Below are 20,692 nucleotides of genomic sequence, written 5' to 3'. Positions count from 1 at the left end.
CTCCATTTGTCCAAGTCCTCTTCATCCTCCAACGGGCAGTTGGCTGCATCCCGTCTGTAGGGCTCCGGAGATCCCTTTGGGCTGGGGAGGCCCAGGTAGGCTTCAGGGAGGGAAGGCAGTGAGAGCTTCACGGGCACTGTCGGGAGAAGGAGAGACCCTGACGAAGCTGGGTGAGCATACGGGGCTCAGAGCGAGCATGTTCTTCAGGGACTCGGCACCGTGTCCCATGGCTCTGACTTTCTCCAAGTCTGTGGGGAGCAGTGTGAGGAAGCGACGTCAGGGCACACCCTGGGCTGGGTGTTGGGAGCCCAGTTCATTCAGACAGTGTGTCTGCAGATCAAAGCCACAGGCTACATAGCCCAAGAAGCAGCACCCTCACAGGGGGTAACAGAAGCCCCTCCCGCCTGTGCGTTCTTCAGACCGGTAATAGTGACGACTGCGCCCCGGCATAGCGGGCATTTGTGGACAAGTCAGCCGCAGCCTCAGGTGTTTGATACAGAACATGCTTCCAGACGATGCAAGGAGCTCCTGAGCTCATGGCAAAACTGCTTGTTCTTAGTTCCCAACTCTGTTCAAAAGTGCCATCCTTAGTCCTGGCCGGGTGGCTCGGGTGGTTGGAGCATCATCCCATACAACAGGTTGTAGGTTCGATTCCTGGTCAGGGCATATACCTAGGTTATGGGTTCAATCCCCAGTCAGGATGTGTACAGGAGGCAACTGGTCAATGTCTCTGTCTCTCACTCCCTCTCTCTCCCCCTCCCTCCCTCCCTCCCTCCTTCCTTCCTCTGTCTCTAAAGCCAATAAACATATCCTTGGGTAAAAACTAAAAAAAAAAAAAAAAAAAAAAATCCATCCTATAATCTTGAACCCAATGGAAATAATCTTATTTATGCATTCTTTGGATGACTCTCTTTTTAGCACATATGTCCCCAGTGTGTTTATGGGCATCTGTCAACCAGCTTAAATGTCCAGTTTGGACGGCGGGGGCTGGGACCCTGTTAGCTCCTCTGCGGAGGGGCCGTGGCCACACGCAAATACAAGCTCAAATGCTTCTCGATCATGGTGACTTGAATAGGCAAGTAGAACGGTGTTTCTGACAAACCACCAAAATCATCTGCTCAGAGGAAGGTGTGGGTCCTGCTGCATGTTCAATCCAGTCTTATTTAGCACCTTCATTAGTGACATGAATAGAAAATAAACACCAGTGTTCACAGATGGCGCTAACTTTGGAGGTGCTGTTAGCAGCAGTGTCAAGATAGGAGAAGTAGAAATGCAAGCAGGAGACAGCAAAGATGTAAAAAAAAAACACCCAACACAGCAAAGGGGGAGAAAGTCTCTCAAACATATTTTTTTGATAAACTAAAACCTCAAAGACATTAGAGCCAAAAGCACTGAGACGAGAAGTCAAAGGAAGAGGAAGAGAAAGAGAAAGAAAGGGGAGGTGTGAAGAGAAAGTGGAGGAAAGGGCAGGTTTGGAGTAGATGTCAGAGGCCCTGCAGGCTCTGGAGCCCACGGCCCCCCCCTTTTGTGAGATGAGGGCACACAGCCTGGCCCTGTGGTACAGCGCTGTTGACAGCTGCTGTCCCATTTGCTTGGGGTAGGTTTTTTGGTTGGTTGGGCGGTGTTGTTTTGCTGCTTCTGTTTTTTGTCCTTTTCTCATAGTCGAGGGAGCTGTGGGTATGATTTTCTTTCAGTTTTGGTTTTGAAAGGTTTCATCATCCCTGGCGTAAAGCATTAATTTGGACATTTTGGGAGGGACAGCGGAATGTAGCCTTTAAAGTGTCCAGATTCCCGCCCTGGCTGGTGTGGAATTGAGAGCCGGCCTGCAAACCAAAATGTCACCGGTTTAATTCCTGGTTAGGGCACATGCCTGGGTTGCGGGCCAGGTCCCCAGTTGGGAGTGTGCGAGAGGCAACTGATCAATGTATCTCTTGCACATCCGTGTTTCCCTCTACCTCTAAAAAATAAAAAAAGAAATAAGGCATAAAAAAATAAAGTGTCCAGATTCCAAATATGTGACATAAAATGGAGCATTCTCACCACCTCGGTCTCTTAGGTCGGTAGAGGGGAAACATATCTGAAAGCAAGCGACAGCCATGGGGCCTCGAGGGCTGAGCTCCGCCAGGCCACCTCCAGCACCTGGAGGCCACACCCTGGCCATCATTGCCACGGGAGGGCTGCTGACACACACAGAGTGGGAACCTCTGGTCAACAGAAGCAGAACCGAGAGTCTCCATGGAGCAGCAGTCCTCCTCAGGGGCTCCAACTGGAAAGCCAAGATACAGCACGCACGGGGAAACAGTAAAAACCGCATGTTCTCCAAGCACCAGGGCAGCGGCCCATTCTCGGACAGCCTGGAGTCCAGCCTGTTGTCTCCTGGTCAAGGAGTAAAAGAAGCAAATACCCAGGGAAAGAAGCACACAAGCAGTGAAAGTGCACGGGCAGTGGGGGCGGGGCTGCCGGCCCGAAGGCCCAGACCCTGGCATCATCACAGCAGGCTCCAAATGCCTTTTCCTCCAAGGACTAAAGAATTCCATGCTGCAGAGGTGGCGCATCGCAGTAGAGCTAGAAGAGCATCCCAGTGTGGGCACTGAATAGAATGGGGGTTCAGTGAGTCACTCAAGGGACAGATACCTGGGCCCAGATCCTAGCCTCACCACTTTGCAGCTGGGAAGAACTGCCTGGCCTTTCTAAGCTTCTGTGTCCTAATCTCTATTGTGGGCATAGCGACAGTGCGTCCTAAGATGTCGGTGAGGATCAAATAAGATGATGCGTGTAAGAGGTTTATTTTTTTTAACCTTCACCCGAGGATGTATAATATTTATTGATTTTAGAGAATGAGGAAGGGGCAGAGAGAGGAGAAACATCAATCGGTTGCCTGCCACACACAACCCAGCTGGAAATCGAACACACCATCTAGGTCTGTGCCCTGACCAGGGATCAAACCCACAACCTTTTGGTGTAGAGCATGGTGCCCCAGCCAATGGGAGCCACCCGGCCAGGGCGCACGTAAGACAGGTAATACAGTGCCTCGTCCGTGGCGGGTTCTCAGTAGATGGATGGTGATGATTTTCAACCTCCCCCCGAATCCAAGACCCCTTTCCTCTACACAAGGCACGCTGCTAAACTGTACCAGCCATGGCTTAGGATGTCGTTGAGACACTCACAAAGAGCTCGTCTCCATTCAACCTCAAATAGAGAGAGAGAGAGACACGCTTGTCATCCCACCACATGTTTTTCTTTCCCTGAGAACTGTTAGCAACGGGAAGGGAGCAGCAAACATGAGAAAGTTTGGATTTACAAAGCACGGTAATGATTCATTTTGCGAAAGGATTGTCCAGTTCCCCAAAAGCATCCCTTGAATAGTGAGCAATCTCGGTGCCTCTTACTACAGCTGAATCACACCATGCACGCGAACCAGACCCTGGCACAGAGCACGGAGCCAGGAGGACACCTGCGTCCCCCCTGGCCTCCTTTGGGTCCAGCCCCAGATCACTGATGCTGCCGCCTTGCTTCTCAGTGACCCCACTCTGAAGATGCTCGATGCTGGCCTCAGGTCTGCTGGTTGGTGTCTTATGTCAAAGCGAGTTCTCCTTTCTGAAGACATTACGGAACTCCTGTTTTGTATCAGACGGTGCACTAGAAGCTCCTGACCGGAGCAGGGCAGGGGTGGGGGGAGTGCCCAGCTCTCTGCTGAAGCACATAGTAAGTAGGAAAACCAACTAACAGTTACATTCCAATGACCATTTTAGTGGCAGGGTGCACAGAGGCTAAAACCTGGACTCTGGCCCAGTCACCCAGGTTCAAATCCTGGCTCCACTATGTGATCTTGGCGGGTACTTGGCCTCTTTGGGCCTCATTTCCTCTTCTGAAAATGGAACTTGCCCCATCTGGTCATGAGGATTTCATAAGCTGATATTTATAAAGCATTTAGTAAGTACTGTATGCTTTTTGCTCATTACTTTATTCTTTTTATTTCTATTTTTATTATATTATGGTCAGAGAAGATAGTTTCTATCTGGTGCTAATTATTGGGTTTTGATTCACCTCCTTTTATGGTCCTAGTACCTGTTCCACGTGTACTTTAAATAATGTGTCTTCCCTAGTTGCTGCGCATAGTGAATATGTACATACACACGGCTTATTTTTATTTTTTATTTTTAGACAGAAGGGAAGGGAGAGAGAGAGGGAGAGAAACATCCATGTGTGGTTGCCTCTCACATGCCCCCCACTGGGGACCTGGCCTGCAACCCAGGTATGTGCCCTGACCGGGAATGGAACCAGTGACCCTTTGGTTCACAGGCTGGCACTCAATCCACCGAGTTACACCAGCCAGCGCCACACAGCTTATTAATTGGATTTAAATCTGCCTTTCTTAAATATTGTCTCCTGATCTATACCTCTTTTAGGAAAATAAGATTGTTTACTATGGTTGTGGATGTACTGTTATACATAGTCCCCCCTTATCCAAGGGGGATACATTCCAAGACCCCCAATGGATGCCTGAAACTGCAGATAATACCAAAATTGATATATACTATGTCTTTTCCTGAACATACCTACGACACAGCTTAATTTGTAAGTTAGGCACGGTAAGAGACTGACAACCATACCTAGTAATACAATGGAGTAATCATAACAAGGTACTGTAATAAAAGGTATGGGAATGTGGTCTCTCTCCTACCCTGTCTGACAGCTGAGACAGCTACTTCGTGACTGTAAGGAGGGTGACTGTACAGCGCAGACACCTGGACAGATCCACATCCCAGACAGGACGGGCAGGACAGCAAGGGACTTCATCATGCTACTCAGAGCAGTGCACAATTTACAACTTAGGAATTATTTCTGGAATTTTCCAGGTACTATTTTTGGACCCAGGTTGGCCGCGGATAACTGAAACCTCAGAAAGTGAAAGCGTGGATGAGTGATGGGACGGCCGTGTCTTTGCAAATCCCACACAGTCGCACACAAATGACTTAATTTTTATTTTCTAGAGAGTGTCTTCCTGGCGAACTGCTCTTTGAAAAAGAAAACAATTGTCTAATGAGGTCTTTCCCCAGCAGTGCTTTTTGCTAGCTTTCTCATAATTAATGTTTGCCTTGGACGTCTTGCTCCGTTCCTTTATTTCTAACTTTCCCTTGTATTATGATTTAGATGGGTCTCGTGCACATGGCACACGGCTGCATTTTTAAATTGAATCCGAGAAATCCCTGTGAACCGTTTACTCACCTAGTTTCCAAATCCAAATGAGTTTGTTTTCTTGTTCCCATGTTTCTTCTTTGCCTCTTTCTACCTTCCATTAGAGGAAGCAGATTTTCCCCTCCCCTCTTCCCTCTACTACTCTGACAGCTGCACATTCCCTCTGGGCTTCTCGCGTACCGTGAATTTTCTTCACACCCGTGCTTGTCTGTGAAGCCTGAAGTCCAGTCTTCCCACCCACCCCCCTGACAAGACAAGGACCTTCAAACCCTTTCCTGGGACCATCACCCCATCTTTCATGTTGTTGTCTAGGATTTCCGTTCAGCATTGTTGTAAACCCCAAAAGATACTCGTTTTTGTTACTGTTGGTTTTTTACAGTGAATGCTTATTTAAATTACTTGTGCGCTTGTCAGTCTATTTGCTTCTCGGTGCATCTCACATGCCACTCTTCCTCCGGAGTCAGTATCTTCCCTGATGGCATGTCCTCCAGAAATTCTTCACCGAGAGCTGAGGCTGCCCGGCTCCGGCGCCCTTGGTGCAGAAGAAGGTCGTTGCTCACCCTTGTGCTCAGGTGACCGGTTGGGTATGGAATTCTAGACTGCCGGTTATTGTCCTCAAACCCTTCGTAGGGTTCGTGTTTGCACTGTCTTCTCACCTTTGGTGAGAAGGCACACTCTTCCTTTGCAGGTAATGTGTCTTCTCTCTCTGGGTATTAAGGTTCACTCTTTGCCTTTACTGATCCACGGTGTATTTGCTTTTCAAGAGTTCAAGAGGGAGGAAAGGTTGAGATTTTCATTTTGTACTGAAAAACTGTTTGTTTGTTTTCCCACACAGTGGTTCCTTGCCACTTTGCCAGACATCTTCTGGTGACCTTTTCCTAGACTAGGCAGCGTATGGGGGCCAACCTCAGGCGGGATCTCGCCTCGTCCCCCCATGCGGCCTGGGTGTGGTGTGACTTCTGCTCAGGCCAGCGCTATGCCTGGGCCTGGCAGCCACTGGACCTTCCCTCTCACACTGGCCTCACAGCCCCTCCTTCCGAGATTATCCTTTCTTTCCTTCAGCATCCACTCCGGTTTTAAGTACTATTTCTGTGCAGTCCCATTCACATGTATGGCTCCTCGTAAGCAGTCAGGGGGCTCTTCAGCTCCGATCGTGCGGTGGGAACCAGCACAGCACCGCCGGCACTCAGAGAGGACCAGGGACCCAGACGACACCCATCTCAGCCTGGGGGAGGGACAGGGGCACGTGGTTCTCCACAGCTCTGGGGAACAACCAAAGGGATTTTAGCAGAGGAGTGACGGGATCTTTCGTACCTTTAAAAGTGCTCTCTGATGACAATGTGGAGGATGCGTTTGAAGCAGGGTGTGCGGCAAACCGAAGGCAGAGGAGACAGGAGGCTGCATCGGTAACCAGGGGAAGGGGCTGAGGTTCTGGGCTGCGGCAGTGGCAAGAGACGGAAAAAGTGAAGTAGAATGTAGTGACTCAGTGTGGGCAGGGGAGGGAGAGGGAATGCAGGCTAGTCCAGGCTTGTTGGCCTCCGTGACTGGGTGGATGGTGACACCTCTCACTGAGACAGGCTTGACAGGAGGCGGGATGCAGTGCGGGGCAGGGGCCAAGAGGATGAGCTCAGTGTTGGGCACATGAGGATTCAGCTGGCGGTGGGACATGCAGGGGACTTGCCTAGTAAGTGGCTGAAAATACGTGCCTGGACCTCGGGCTGGGATAAGGTCGCTGATTGGGTCATTGAAACCACAGTCATGGGTGACAAAACAGTATATTATGAAGTGAGAAAACAAATAAAAATACCCCTGCAGGATTCCCACTTCTTCTTGAGGTGTTAGTCTGGATGCCACCATTGACGTTTGCCCGTCTCCCTGTTAAGCATGGGAGTGCCTTGAGCTCGGGGCCTGTGTCCTGCTAGTTTCGTGTCTGTCTCTCTGGATGGAGCCCAGCCCGCCGTCAGGGCTTGGTGAATGGCTGCCAAGGAAAGAAGAGCAGGCTGGGGAGAAGTGGGTGATGGTGGTCGGTGAGGAGAGAGCCATGGGGAAGGGCAGCCGGCTGGATGGGCTGGGAGCAGTATCAGGGCCACTGTAAGGTTCGTGAGGGTTCTGCCCACGGGCCCCGGGAGCCAGGTCAGTCCAGTGACATGGTGGAGGCAAACGCCAGCTTGCACCAGGGCCTCGGCACGAGCTGCCTGCAGAGAGCTGTTTAGTGATGAGAGTTTTATTTTCGAAATAAAAGTGGTTTTGCCCACATCGCTCACCAACTGCAAACCCAAAAAGGGCTCAGTAGACCAAGAGATATGACACCCCTCACTCGCAAAACTGCATGGGCACTGGACTCTTAGACTTGCTTTAAGAGTGACCGAAGTATCCGTTCGACCCTGACAGAAACAGAAGTAGCATTTCCTAAAGCCAGATTTCGAAAGACCTGCTTTCTGTGGTTTGATAAGAGCAGTGGGACTTGCTTCTTGAAGGAAGTGAAGCGCACAGTGAACAGCTGCGGCCATGAACTCCAGACGCCCTGTCCTTAGCCAGTGTCCCCATGAGAGTCAGCACACGCATTTGCATCTGGTCTCTGTGACTCTGGGGTTTATTAGGAAATACTTAAATTTACCATCAATCTGAAAAGCATCTATTTACCACCTGCCTGCATTTGGTGCAAGGCGAGCTTCCTCCTACCGCATCCTGTGACCAAACACAAGGAGAACGTTGCGTGACCCTCAGGAACTCCTTGCCACACCCCCAAAGAATACATTCACTGAGGAACTGCACTTCACCTCACTTCCATTCTGTTCCCTTTAAAGAGCATTCATGCCCTGACTGGTGTGGCTCAGTGGGTTGGGCATCATCCTGGAAAGCAGGGGGTCACCAGTTCGATTCCCAGTCAGGGCACATGCGTGGGTTGCAGGTTTGGTCCCTGGTCAGGGCATGTGCGAGACGCAACCAATCAATGTTTCTCTCCCTCTCTTTCTTCCTCCCTTCCCCTCTCTCTCTCGTAGTAAACAAATAAAATCTTTAAAAATAATAATAAAGAGCCTTCATTAGACCCAGGATCACCACTACTCCAGTAGAGAATGCCATCGAGAGGAGAAAGTGGCGCACTCAATCCCTCAGGTCCTGGTCTGTGTCGGGTAGGCCAGTGGGTGCGATTCCCCTGATTTAAGCTGACCAGACGTCTGGACAGGAGGGGACTTTTTCTAGCCTGATTCAGCTCCTGGAGAGACCTGAGTTACTCCGTTTCTGCAGGACCTATAAATATGACTGGCACAGGAATTCACGTTGATCAAGTCTTGCATTTACCCACGGATTTCTCTAATGAGCAGGGGACAGGAGTCTAAATGAAAAATGAAGGAAAGTAATTTGATAAAGGCCATTTGCCTGCAGTGATGGCTTGGAACAGATGAAACAAGATGAAAGTCCCCGAATTCCACAGTTTGCTGAGCCATTAAATCCTGTAACAGAAGATGGGGAGAAAAAGCCCCTTCCCCGGCAGCCAGCCTCCTTCGCAGCTGTCGTTGGGCTCGGCACACCCTCAGAGAGAGATCCCCGCCTCCATCTCTAAAATCTGCCTTCTTGCCTTTAAAAGGTAAGGAAGGTGATCTGACTCTATAAAGATTTCCAGTGTGGTGGAGCTCCAGCAAGGGATGCCTCTTGACCTGCCCAGAGCGTGCACTCCTGCCCGCCACTTCGGTCCTGTGCTGCTCTGTCCAGAACTGGGCACAAGAAACCCCTTGCTGGTCTTAAGACCATTTTGGTTGAACTTCAAATGAGCAAAGAAAGCACAGTTTGAGGGCAACTTATTTTTCCATTAGATCCATGTACTAGAGAGAGAGAGAAGGGGAGGGAGAGAGATTAATTCATTGCTCCACCTGTCTGTGCATTCATTGGTTCATTCCCGTATGTGCCCTGACCAGGGATTGAACCTTCCACCTTGGCATATCAGGACGATGCTCTAACCAGCTGAGCTACCCAGCCAGGGCAAGATCAGTCTACTTTTAAAATTATTGTAAAATACACAAAACATAAATATTATCCTTTGTCCCATTGATAATGTGAAACCGTCACCACTGTCTGGTTCCAGAATAGTTTCATCAGCCCTAAAGAAAACCCCATACGACTTTACGGCTCCTCCTCTCCCCAGTTCCTCTAATGTGCTTTCTGATTGGCCTACTCTGGACATGGCGTGGAAGTGCACTTACACAACAGTGCCTTTTTTTGTCTGACTTCTTTAACGTGCATAAAGTTGTCAAGCTTCATCTGTGTAGCAGGCCTCAGTGTTTCATTTCTTTTCGTGGCTGAGTAATGGTTCGTTGAGTGGATATATACTGCGCTTTGTCCATTTCTCAGTTGGTAGTTATTTGGATTGTTCCTGCCTTTTGGTTATTGTAGATAATGCTGCTGTAAACGTTTCTGTACGAGTTTCTGGCTGAACCACCCATTTTCACTTTTTTAGGGTATATATCCAGGAGTGGAATTGCTGGGTTGTATGGTAAATTCTGACTTTAGAACTTACTGAGGAGCCGCCACACTCAGTCCACACTGTCTTTGTTGTCTGTCGATGGCAGCGAGTGGATGACACCAGCTGGGGGTTGCTTAGCCCAGCAGAAGGCTGGTTCTTCTTCCTGCCTTCATTGGTGCTATAGACTTAACACATGTAGCCACTCAGACTCCCTGTCTTTGTGCCCAAACCCCACGGCAGCCCCACGGAGGCAGGCTATGAATCAGGGCAGGGCCGTTCAGGGCTGTGTCAAGGAAAAGAACCGAAACATTCGTAATGAATCAGGAACTATACTAAAAATGTATAAAGAACATGAACTAATCCAGAAATAGCTCTCCTAAACCATCTCTTGTTGAGGTTCCTAGAACCTAACTGAGAAAGGAGTGAACATTCCTTCTATAAAGCAAAATAACAGTGTAACAGTGTATGCTCCCCACATACAGTGCTTCCCGTCTTTCAGCGTGAAAGACTCACCAGACTGAAAACCTGGTGTGGGCAGACAGCTTGCTGAGGCTGGGGGAAGACCCCTATCTTGGCTGCACACTCGTTTTCTGTATTTTCAGTACCTAACACATGCCTGGCGTGGAGTGAGTAGTGAGTACTTGGATAGCAGATGGCTGTATTAATGGATGGATAAAATTATTCATCCATTTACCTTCACTCATAAAGTCAGCAGAGAGCCTATTTATTACACACATTTAATGGTTACACAGGCAGACTCACAGAGGCTTAAGTGGCTTGGGCAAGGTCAGAAAGGTTGTACAGGAGTCCAGACCCTCCACCCCTCGGGCCTCTGCTCTTGAATTCAGACCTCAAAGGAATCAGGGGAGATCTCAAGTGGCCTGAGAAAATGCCGAGCAGAATCTGGGGGAAGTGTGAGGACCACCACTGAGTGCTGGCTTTTCTTTGATTGATTTGGATTGATTCTCATGCAGTTGAGGGATGTCGTTGGGAAGTTACAATTAGATATTTGCCACAGATTAGTACCAGTGGTCTGGAAGAGGGGGCAGCTGGAGAAATGTGGCTGAGAGGAGATAAAGGCAACCAGTCAATGCGTGCTCTGCACACTGGTGGTTCTACGCACTCTCCTGCCAAGCCAGGCTCCCCTGCCCCGTGTCCTGGGCGTGTGGTGTGGAATGCCAGAGAGCCAGCATTGCCCATGGGAAAGAGAGGGCAACCAACCAGCTGTCCCAAGACAGCATGTCAGTCCACCAGGGAGGGATCTGAGCAGCTGCAGGAGAGGTGGGACAGAGAAAGGGAAGGGGACACAACTCATCTGCATCCGCACGTCCACATCCTCTGCCTTCCTTCTTGCCACTCAAGAGGGAACCTTCACCTTGGTAGTGTGGTGGCCGGCCTCACAGTCTAAATGGTAGTAACTGCTGGTCAAGATGGCGGAATAGATAAACTCAGCTCACCACCGCCAACTCACATCAAATTACAGCTAAATTATACAACAGCCATTATTGAGAACCAACTGATGACTAGCTGAACAGAAGTCCTATAAGTAAGGATATAAAGAAGCAGCCACACCTAGATTGGTAGGAGGGGAAGAGAAGCAGAACAAGCAGATCCAACATCCACATTGGCAGTTAAGGTTTGGGAGGAATACCACAGTGGAGGTGCCTGCCCCCTGGGGAGCAGGGGTGCCAGCCCCACACAGGGCTCCCCAGACCAGGCACCAGTGCCAGGAAGCGGAGGCCTCATAACATCTGGCTGTGAAAACAAGCAAGGATTACAGTGAGACTGAGGGCTTCCAGAGGGGGCCCGCGGATAGATTCACTCACTCAAAAACTCACTGGCCCTGGGCTCCAGTGCGGGGACAGCAACTTGAAGAGTGCCAGGGACAAATGTGGAAGAACTGAATGGACTAGCTTCAGGGTGAGGGCTGGAGAGGAAGAGGTCCAGGCAGCTGTCTCTGGAATCAGAAAGCAAGCAGGCACCATTGTTCCTTTTTTGAGCCTCCTCCAACCCTGCTGGCAGGCATAGGTGCCGAATCTGAGTTCTGCATTAACCTGGCTAGTACTGTCTGCCTCACCCTAGAGATTCTGTGAGACCCCATTTCACCCAACTCACACACCCGCCTAGCCAATTCCAGTGGCTTTTCCATACACGTGGCCTGCCTCAGCTAACACTGCAGACTTTCCTAAAATCTCTCAAAGGTCCACAAACCCCAAACAAGCAGTGGCTGGCCTCAGCGTGCCCTGTACCTCTTACTAAGTGGCCTCAAGCCCAGCACAAGTAGTAACCAGCCACAGCTTGCACTGTAACTCCCATCTAGTGTCCCCAAGCCTGACATGAGTTATGGCCAGTGTTGGCTTGGGATATAGCTTCAGCTAAGTACCACAGACCCAGCACAAGCAGCAACCAACCACAGATCACTTCGTAGCTCCCATCAGGCAGCACCAAGCAGGAACAAATGGTGGCTGACCTTGGTCTGCATGGGAGCACCTTCCAACCAAGAGGCTCCAGAACCAACATACTCAGTGGCTGACTTCAGACCACACCAGAGCACCACCCAACCAGCTCCACAAACGACACACCCAAAGGCCAGACTCAGCTGGCACCAGAGCCTCGCTAAAGCAACTCCCCCTCTGTGGGGTCAGCCCCTGCACAACAACTTATCCACTGTAATCACAGCAAACACACACAGCCAGTCAGCCTGACAGGCCAACAGCAGTCAAGGCTCAACTGCAACAGGAGGGTACACACAACCCACACAAGGGACACACCTGGAGCACCTGGCGCAGGTGAACAGGGAGAATGCACCACTGGGCCTAACAGGATACCTACTACATAAGGCCACTGTGCCAAGACTGGGAGACGTAGCAGCTCTACCTAATACTTAGAAACAAGCACATGGCGTTGGAGTCAGACAAAATGTGGAGACACAGAAACAAGCCCCAAATGAAAGAACAAAACTCCGGAAATAGAACTAAACAAAATGGAGACCGTCTACAAGATACGGAGTTCAAAATACTGGTTATAAGGATACTTAATGAATTTAGGGAAAGAATACATGAGCTCAGTGATAACTTCAACAAAGCGATAGAAACAATCAAAAAGAACCAGTCGGAAATGAGTAGTACAAAAACTGAAATGAAGAATACAGTATAGGAAGTCAACAAGCAGATTAGATGGAGCAGAGGACTGAATCAGTGATCTGGAAGACAAGGGAGCAGAAAACACCCAGTTGGTACAGGCAAGACATAAATTTAATGAGGACAGTTGAAGGGATCTGTGGGACAACCTCAGCATACCAACATTTGCATTAGCGGGGCGCTAGCAGGAGGGGAGAGAGAGCAAGGCATTGAGAACGCTTTGAAGCAATAAGGACTGAAACCTTCCCTAACCTGGTGAAGGAAATAGACATACAAGCGCAGGAAGCACAGAGTCCCAAACAACATGAACCCAAAGAGGGTCGCATCAAGACACATCATACTTAAAGTGCCAAAGGTTAAAGACAAAGAATATTAAAAGTAACAAGAGAAAAGCAGTTAGTTACCTATAAGGAAGCACCCATAAGACTGTTGGTTGATTTTTCAACATAAACTTTTCAGGCCTGAAGGGAGTGGCATGAAATATTCAAAGTGGGGGAAAGCAGAGACCTACAAACAGGATTACTCTACTCAACAAAGCCATCATTTAGAATGGAAGGAGAGATCAAGAGTTTCCCAGAAGATTAAAAAAACTGAAGGAACTTATCAGGGTCATAATGATAAAGCAATCCAACAAGAGAATATACTCTCATAAGCATCTTCATAGGAACACCTAAATACATAAAGCAAATACTGAAGGACATAAGGGGAGAGATTAACAGTAATACAGTCATAGTCGGGAGCTTTCACACCCCATTGATACCAATGGATGAATCGTCAAGACAGAAAATCAATAAGGAGCCCAAGCTGGTGTGGCTCAGTTGTTGGGAGCATCGTCCCATAGACAAAAGGGTAGCAGGTTCAATTCCCAGTTAGGGCACATGCCCAGGTTGTAGGTTTGATCCCTAGTCAGGGTGCGTACAAGAAGGCAACCAATTGATGTTTCTCTCTCAAAGCAATCTCTCTCTCTCTTCTCCTCCCCGCTTCCTCTCTCTCTAAAAGCAATGAAAAGTCTTCAGGTGAGGATAAAAATAAATAAATAAAAATAGAAAATCGGTGAGTAAACAGGGGCCTTCAGTGACATATTAGACCCAATGGACTTAGTCGATATTTTTAGGACATTTCACCCAAAAGCAGCAGAATATACATTCTTTTCAAGGGCACATGAAACGTTTTCCAGGACAGACCACATGTTAGGCCACAAAACAAGCCTCAATAAATTGAAGATTGAAATCTTCTCCAGTCTCAGTGGTATTAAACTAGAAATCAATTATAAGGAGAAAACTGAAAAACACACAGACATGTGGCAGTTAAGTAAACATGCCGCCGGACAACGAATGGAGTTGACGACAAGATCAAAGAAGAAATCAAAAGACACCTTGAGATCAATGAAAAGGGAAGCACAATGACCCAAAAATCTATAGAACATTGTTCCCCCTGCTCAAAATACAGTTGTTTCTTAACTATACCTGTCCGCCATACTCCTGTGTAGCCAGGGGCGCTTGATCTCCTTCATATCATTAAAAGAAAATCTATAGAACACAGCCAAAGCCATCCTGAAAGGAAAATCATAGCGTTATAGGCTCACCTCAAGAAACAAGGATCATAAATAATCTAACTTTACAACCAAAGTACTGGAAAAAGAAAGAGCCCAAAGGGAGTAGAAGGAAGACAATAATAAAGATCAGAGTGGAAATAAACAAAATAGCGTCTAAAAAAGAATAGAAAATATCAATGAAACCAAGAGCTTGTTCTTTTAAAAGATAAGATTATCTTTAGCCAGACTCAGTAAGAAAAAAGAGAAGGCCCAAGTAGACAAAGTCAGAAATGAAAGGGAAGTGACAACGGATACCACAGAAATACAAAGGACTATAAGGAAGTAGTATGAACAGTTAGATGCCAACAAATTGGACAACCTGGAAGAAATGGATAAATTCCTAGAAACATACAATCTTCCAAGACTGAATAAAGAAGAAGCAGAAAATCTGAAGATCGATTACTACCAATGAAATTGAATCAGTAATCAAGAATCTCCCAACAAATAAGTCTTGGACTACATGGTTTCACAAGTGAATTTTACCAAACACTCAAAGAACTAACACCTATCCTCAAACTATTTCAAAACATTCAAGAGACGGGAAGGCTCCCAAGCTCATTTTATGAGGCCAGCATTAACATGACCCCAAAACCAGACGAAGACATAACAAAGAAAGAAAATTATGGTTCCTGCACAGCAAAGGAAACCATCAACGAAACGAAGACAGTCTACTCAATGGAAGATGGTATTCATCAATGACACGTCCAATGATATATATTAACATCCAGAAATGTATAAAATCATACAACTGACCATCAAAAAACCAAACAATTCTATTAAAAAATAGTCAAAGAACCTGAATAGACATTTCTCCCGAGAAGACGTACAGGTGGCCAAGAAATGTAAGAAAAGATACTCAGTATCACTAGTCGTCAGGGGAATGCAAATTAAAGCCACAGTGAGAGCCCACCTCACACCTGTCGGAGTGGCCATCATCAATGATTGCAAATTGGTACAGCCATAGAAAGCAATATGACGGTTACTGAGAAAATTAAAAATAGAACGACCACATGACTCAGCAGTTCCACTTCAGGATATTTATCCGAAAAAATCCAAAACACTAATTTGAAAAGATACATGTTCTCTGCAGCATTATTCACAGTAGCCAGGATACGGGAGCAACCTCAGTGTCCATCCGCAGACGAGCGGATGAGGAAGGCCTGGTGCATTTCTACAGTGGAGGATTGCTCAGCCGTAGAAAAGAGCGACATCTTGCCATTGCAGCCACATGCGTGGACCAGGAGGGTACTGTCAGAGAAAGACAAATACTGTGTGATTTCACTCGTGTGGAATCTTAAAAGGACAAATAGCAAAACAGAAACAAACTCATAGATACAGAGAACAAACTGATGGTTGCCGATGGGAGGGGTCGGGCCAGGTGAGAAAGGCGAAGGGACTGAGAAGCACACATTGCCAGGGACAGGCAGCGCGGGGAAGGAAGTACAGCCGAGGGAATGCGCATAGTCAGTGATGTCTACTGTGTGTTGTGTCCGAGGTGTACCAGGCTTATTGAGGGCCCAGTGTGTAAGTTACATAAACATCTAATCATGACATTGTACACTTAAAACTAATATAATACTGAACTTTGTAATATTTTTAACAAATCAATGATCCTTACTTGTGTCTGTGGGCTTGGGTGTCCCAGAGCACCGTTCTGCCTTCGCTCTGCCCCCCGAAGAGGGGCAGGGCCCATCCCCCCCAGGCAGTACTCACTCCACGGTGCTCACTGACCCGCAGAGATGCCTTAGGCCCAGCCCAGGGTGTGGGGAAGAGTCGGGGGCAGGCGTCCCCCAGCGCTTTTGTAATCCTGCAAACCCCACCCGCGGGCTCCCTTTCAAGGTGAAGTTGTGCCATTGCGATCCTGGGGTGCCGTTCTGCAACAGACATTTGCTGCTCCTCATTTTCCCGCCAGTGCAAACCCTGCACCAGCGCTGGAGCGCAGGTGCTAGAGACGCAGAGCCAGAAGCAGGAGCAAGGGGGGCGTCAGAGGCCGGGCTCGGCCAACCCTGAACCCGTGGCTGTGAAGGGTCTCAAGTCAGAAGGACTGGACTGAAATGAGCAGGTTCTGATTGTGTAAACGTGGGGCGGGCTGGATTTGTGTTTTCTCTCTCCGATTTGTCGAGTTGACTTGGAACGTGGGCCTTTCTAGAACCCCTTCCATAAGACTTTGAGTCCGCAGGTGGTTCTGGAACCCGTCACGTGTGCGCGGGTGTACCAGGCTCCGGGGAAGGGAGGGAAGGCGCGGGAAGTGGAAGGCAGAGCCTGTCCCCGGCAGTGCCCAAATGGGACGTACAGCCACCAGGAGGTGACAGCAAGAGAAGGCCTCCGCCAGAGTCAGAAGGCTTCCACAGGGTGCGGAGTCCAGCATGAGTGACCCAGAGGCCGAGCTGGGCTGACGGAGGAGGCGGGGAGGCTGCCCTACCTTGGGACCCAGCAGGGAAAGTACGGGGCACGTCCTGCCGCAGGCCGGGCAGCAGTGCTGCACCTCGCATGCGCCTGGGCTGGACGAGGCCCTTGGGGCCCTGCGCCCAGACCGGGCAGCCACGGGCTGCTCACCTACCCCCGCACTGCGGCCGAGCTCCCGGGAATGGAGAAGCGCCGCAGCCCCTGCCTGGGATGGGCTATTTTTACGTCCAAGTCTGGTTTAAAATAGCTGTTTCGGCCAAGGTTTTAGCCGCAGCTGACTAGACATTAAGTGTTAGATGCCTAGTGCCCACACGTGACAACCGTGGGCCCCTCCCTGTGCCCCTTTTCTCCCCCTGCGCTGTGTTTAACGGGAAAGCAGGTGGGAAACTATCGTGACCGCCTCGGGCCGCTGCCGGAGGCCCGTAGCGCCGCCACCTGAGCGCTGTCCCGCAGCCAGGACAGGTTGCCTCGGAGTTGGGGCTGGGGGAGAAGGTGTCCAGACTGTGCCTCCCAGGCCCCTGGGGCCTCGACAGTGCCTCCTGCTCACCGGGGCCCAGGGAAGCGAGGCCAGGCTGGGCAGGAGCGAGCGCCCGCCCGCCTGCCCCCGCAGTGTGGACACTTGGCAGCACGGGCGACAATGGTCCAGCGAGCCCCGCAGGCGTTGGCGGGCCAGCCTGCCCACGCCCCAGTCGCACCCCCAGAGACACGAAGGCGCACAGAGCAGAGCCGGCGTGCCCCACCCGGCGCCCCAAACCATCGAGCCCTCCCTCCTCGCTGGGAACGCTGCGGGCGCGGTGTGGGGCGCGGTGTGGGGCTGTGCGGGCCTGGGTGAGCAGCAGAGGTGCCAGCCTATTGTGTCAACTTTCTGGGGTCTTAAAATAAGCCGCTTCTGCAGTGTATTCGGGCGGCGTGAGGACCTGAAGGACAGGAGGCTGCTTCTACTCAGCAGGTGCACGAAGCCTCGCCAAACCCCCCCCCCCAAAGCCTCCTGGGCGCGGACCCTCGCAGAGCCCTGGCTGAGCCCCTTCAGGCAGCAGCAGGCGCAGGCCCCAGGGGTCACGTGAGAGCGACCTCCGGTCTGGGCCGTGGGGTCCAGCAGAGCGGCCTGGTGCTCAGGGGCAAAGCCGAGTCTGAGAGGCACCCGGGGAAACAAGTCAGGCCCGGTGGGAGCCGCTGGACCCTGTGACAGGCAGGGGCGAGCCAGGACTCCCAGAGGACCTTTGTCTCGTCAGCGAGAGTGCAGGGGAGTCTCCATTCCCCCCGGGCCACAGGGCTCCCTGTTGCACCAAAGACAACCGAAAAATAATTGCGCCTCCGAATCCCAGGCCCCTTGTGACAAGCCCCCTGCTGACGTCTGAAGCCAAAGGGACTCAGGTCTCAGGCCGGGACTTGGTGTCTGTGGTTCCGGCGCATCTCCCCCGCTCTGGTCCAGCTCTGCACGCAGGGTTCTCTGGAGCCGGGCAACGGCCCAAGGCCCGTCCTCGCCCCTCCTGGGGCTTCTCAAGCCCTCCGTGGCGGCCTCCAGGGGACCCTTGTCCAGAGGAGCTTGGCCAGAGGCGGGCCCTAGGAAATTCCCCCACTCTGGCTGCCCACTGACTGCCTGCCTGGTCTTGTTCTTTTTGATTCTTCTAGTGAGAAGCGCCACCTTCAAGTCAACGTCACCAACCCCGTGCAGTGCAGCCTACATGGGAAGAAGTGCACCGTTTCCGTGGAGACGCGGCTCAACCAGCCACAGCCCGACTTCACCAAGAACCGCTCGGGCTTCATCCTCAGCGTGCCTGGGAACTGACCCTCGCCCAGGGGCCCCGCCACTTCGCCTCGTAGGTCCTGATCTAATCGCCGATCCCTGCTACTGCCCGCTAGAAATCAGCTCGCAAGGCTCCTGCGCAGGGAGGAGCCCTCGCTGCCTTCTCTCAGGCCCCTCCCCTGAGGTCTTCTTCCTGGCTTTCTGTCTTTGGTCTCCATCTTCCCCAGTCCCAATTGTCCACGGTCCCCAGTCAACAAACCAAAGACCCCGACGACCTGCCCCAAAGCCTGGGCTGACGTCCAGACCACAGCTCACCTCAGAGGCGACTCGATGGTGCCCGGAGTGGGTGAAGGCCTCCCTGGATTGGCCAGGCCTCGTCAGTGTGCCTTGACCCAGTGACCAGCGTGCTGGCCCTGCAGGAGGTGGGGGGGGGGGGGCCCGGGCACAGTCGTCCCAACCAAAGACATGCTCCTCTGGGGAGGTGGGTGGAGATGAGCTGGGAGGGCAGCCCCGCTGTCTCCGTGAGCCCATCCTGCCACTCCTCGTCCCCCAAGGCGATCGCAGCCCCGTGACCTGGCTCAGGGAGCTTCTCAGTGGACCTCATTTCCCCAGCAGCCAGCCAAAGCCGCCAGGTGGGCAGGTTCACCTGCGGGACCAGCCCCTCAGCCCAGGACCAGTGACTGGTGGAACCGCGGCCCCCGGGTGCCTCTCTGGGAGAGGCAGTGGGGCTGCTCTGAGGGGCGTCCTACCCATGCAGCCCGGCCTGCAGTCGTCTTCCGTACTTCTGCAGTTTGCAAGGTTGCTGATCGGATGCAGTGTCCTCTGTGCCCACATTCGTGTCAGGAACACTAATGAGAAAATGGAGTTTCAGGGGCATGGGTTTGGAAGTCCCCCCTCATGACATGGTTCGAACTCGTGTGAAGTAGGACCCAGACGAGAGGGCACAGGAGCCTTGGGAAGTGGAGAGCAAGCCAACAGAGCGTGGGGTCCTGGCACTGCAGGCCAGGCCAGGGTGCCCCCCCACCCTGTGCCCACAGCCCCTGGCTGCTGGGCACACAGACTTCACTCCAGGAGAGCAGCACCGTCTTGCCAGTCTCTGCCCAGCACATGCCTTCAGATGCCTTCCTGCGACCGCCCTCTCCCCTTGTCTCAGCTGAAGGGGACACCAGGAACCTCTGGGCTGCCTCGGCCTCCCTGCCAGGAGCCTAGAAAGAAGAGGAGACTCCGGGCACCTTGTGTGGTGGAGGGGCTGAGGGGGAGCCCGTGCCTCAGGAGGAGCCCAGCAGGGTGTAAAAGGGACATGCCGACAATGTCTTCACTTTCTGCCACACATGCTGCCCCCTGCTCCCCCTCCCCCCCTGCATGCTCTCGTCCCGTCTCCCTGACCCCACAAAACACACCACGTGCCTGAGTGCAGCCTCCTGTGCCTCACCCAGTGCCTGGCATGGCCACCTGGCTGACCCCAGGTGGGCCCAGCAGTGGGGGTCTCGTTCACACCCCCACCCCGGCCTCCCAGGGCTGGTGAGTGTGCACACCGTGTGCAGTTTGCAATGAGGAGCCCCACTGGTACCCTGTCCTTAGAAACCCGCTCACTCTTGATGCCAGGTCAGCTGCCCAGGGTGGTGACGCTCATAGTTTTGCCAAGCACCTTGATACTAGGTAAACCATCGTAACTGGAACCTTGCCTCTCCACTCCACATTTTCCCCCAAACTTGTCGCTTCATACTAGACACACGCACATGTATGTTTTTAGACACACCAAAATGGAACATGCCAAATGAGTGCCTTCCAGAGGCTAGAGAGGAGGAGGGTTTTGGGGTCCTTCCTCCCACCTTTCAACATTGCCTGTGGCCCCCGGCTGAGGGCTAGAGGGCCACCAGCTGTCACAAGCATGTCTTCATGACGTCCTAAGAGAATTCAGGGTGGCAAGTGAAGGAGGGCCGAGGATTTGGGGTGAGGCCACGGCGGCACTGCCAGGGTGCCGAGGGGAAAGCAGGACACAGATTATGCAATGAAGTGTTTCTCTTGATTTAATTAAATGCAGTTTATGGTTTGGTGCATATATTCCTATTTTCCATTAAATTAACTCTATTTCTAAAGCATATTTTGATTTACCATCAAGAGCAATAAAGCATTAAATCTTA

General features: G+C 51.2%; 1 protein-coding gene across 2 annotated transcripts in view; it reads left to right on the top strand.

The window, feature by feature from the left end:
- Positions 1-20,692, top strand: part of MYO1D (myosin ID) — a 310,477-nt gene extending 289,785 nt beyond the window's left edge. Inside the window, exon 23 of one of the 2 annotated variants that reach the window (XM_053911384.1) lies at positions 18,434-20,692. In XM_053911384.1, the coding sequence (XP_053767359.1) occupies positions 18,434-18,939 (506 nt within the window). In that variant the 3' untranslated portion in view covers positions 18,940-20,692. The remainder of the gene's footprint in view (positions 1-18,433) is intronic. The other variant, XM_024564798.4, reaches the window with a different exon arrangement.

Source organism: Desmodus rotundus, chromosome 9 (assembly GCF_022682495.2).
Source record: "Desmodus rotundus isolate HL8 chromosome 9, HLdesRot8A.1, whole genome shotgun sequence".
Lineage (NCBI taxonomy): Eukaryota > Metazoa > Chordata > Mammalia > Chiroptera > Phyllostomidae > Desmodus > Desmodus rotundus.
This window is presented reverse-complemented; position numbering and strand designations above follow the sequence as displayed.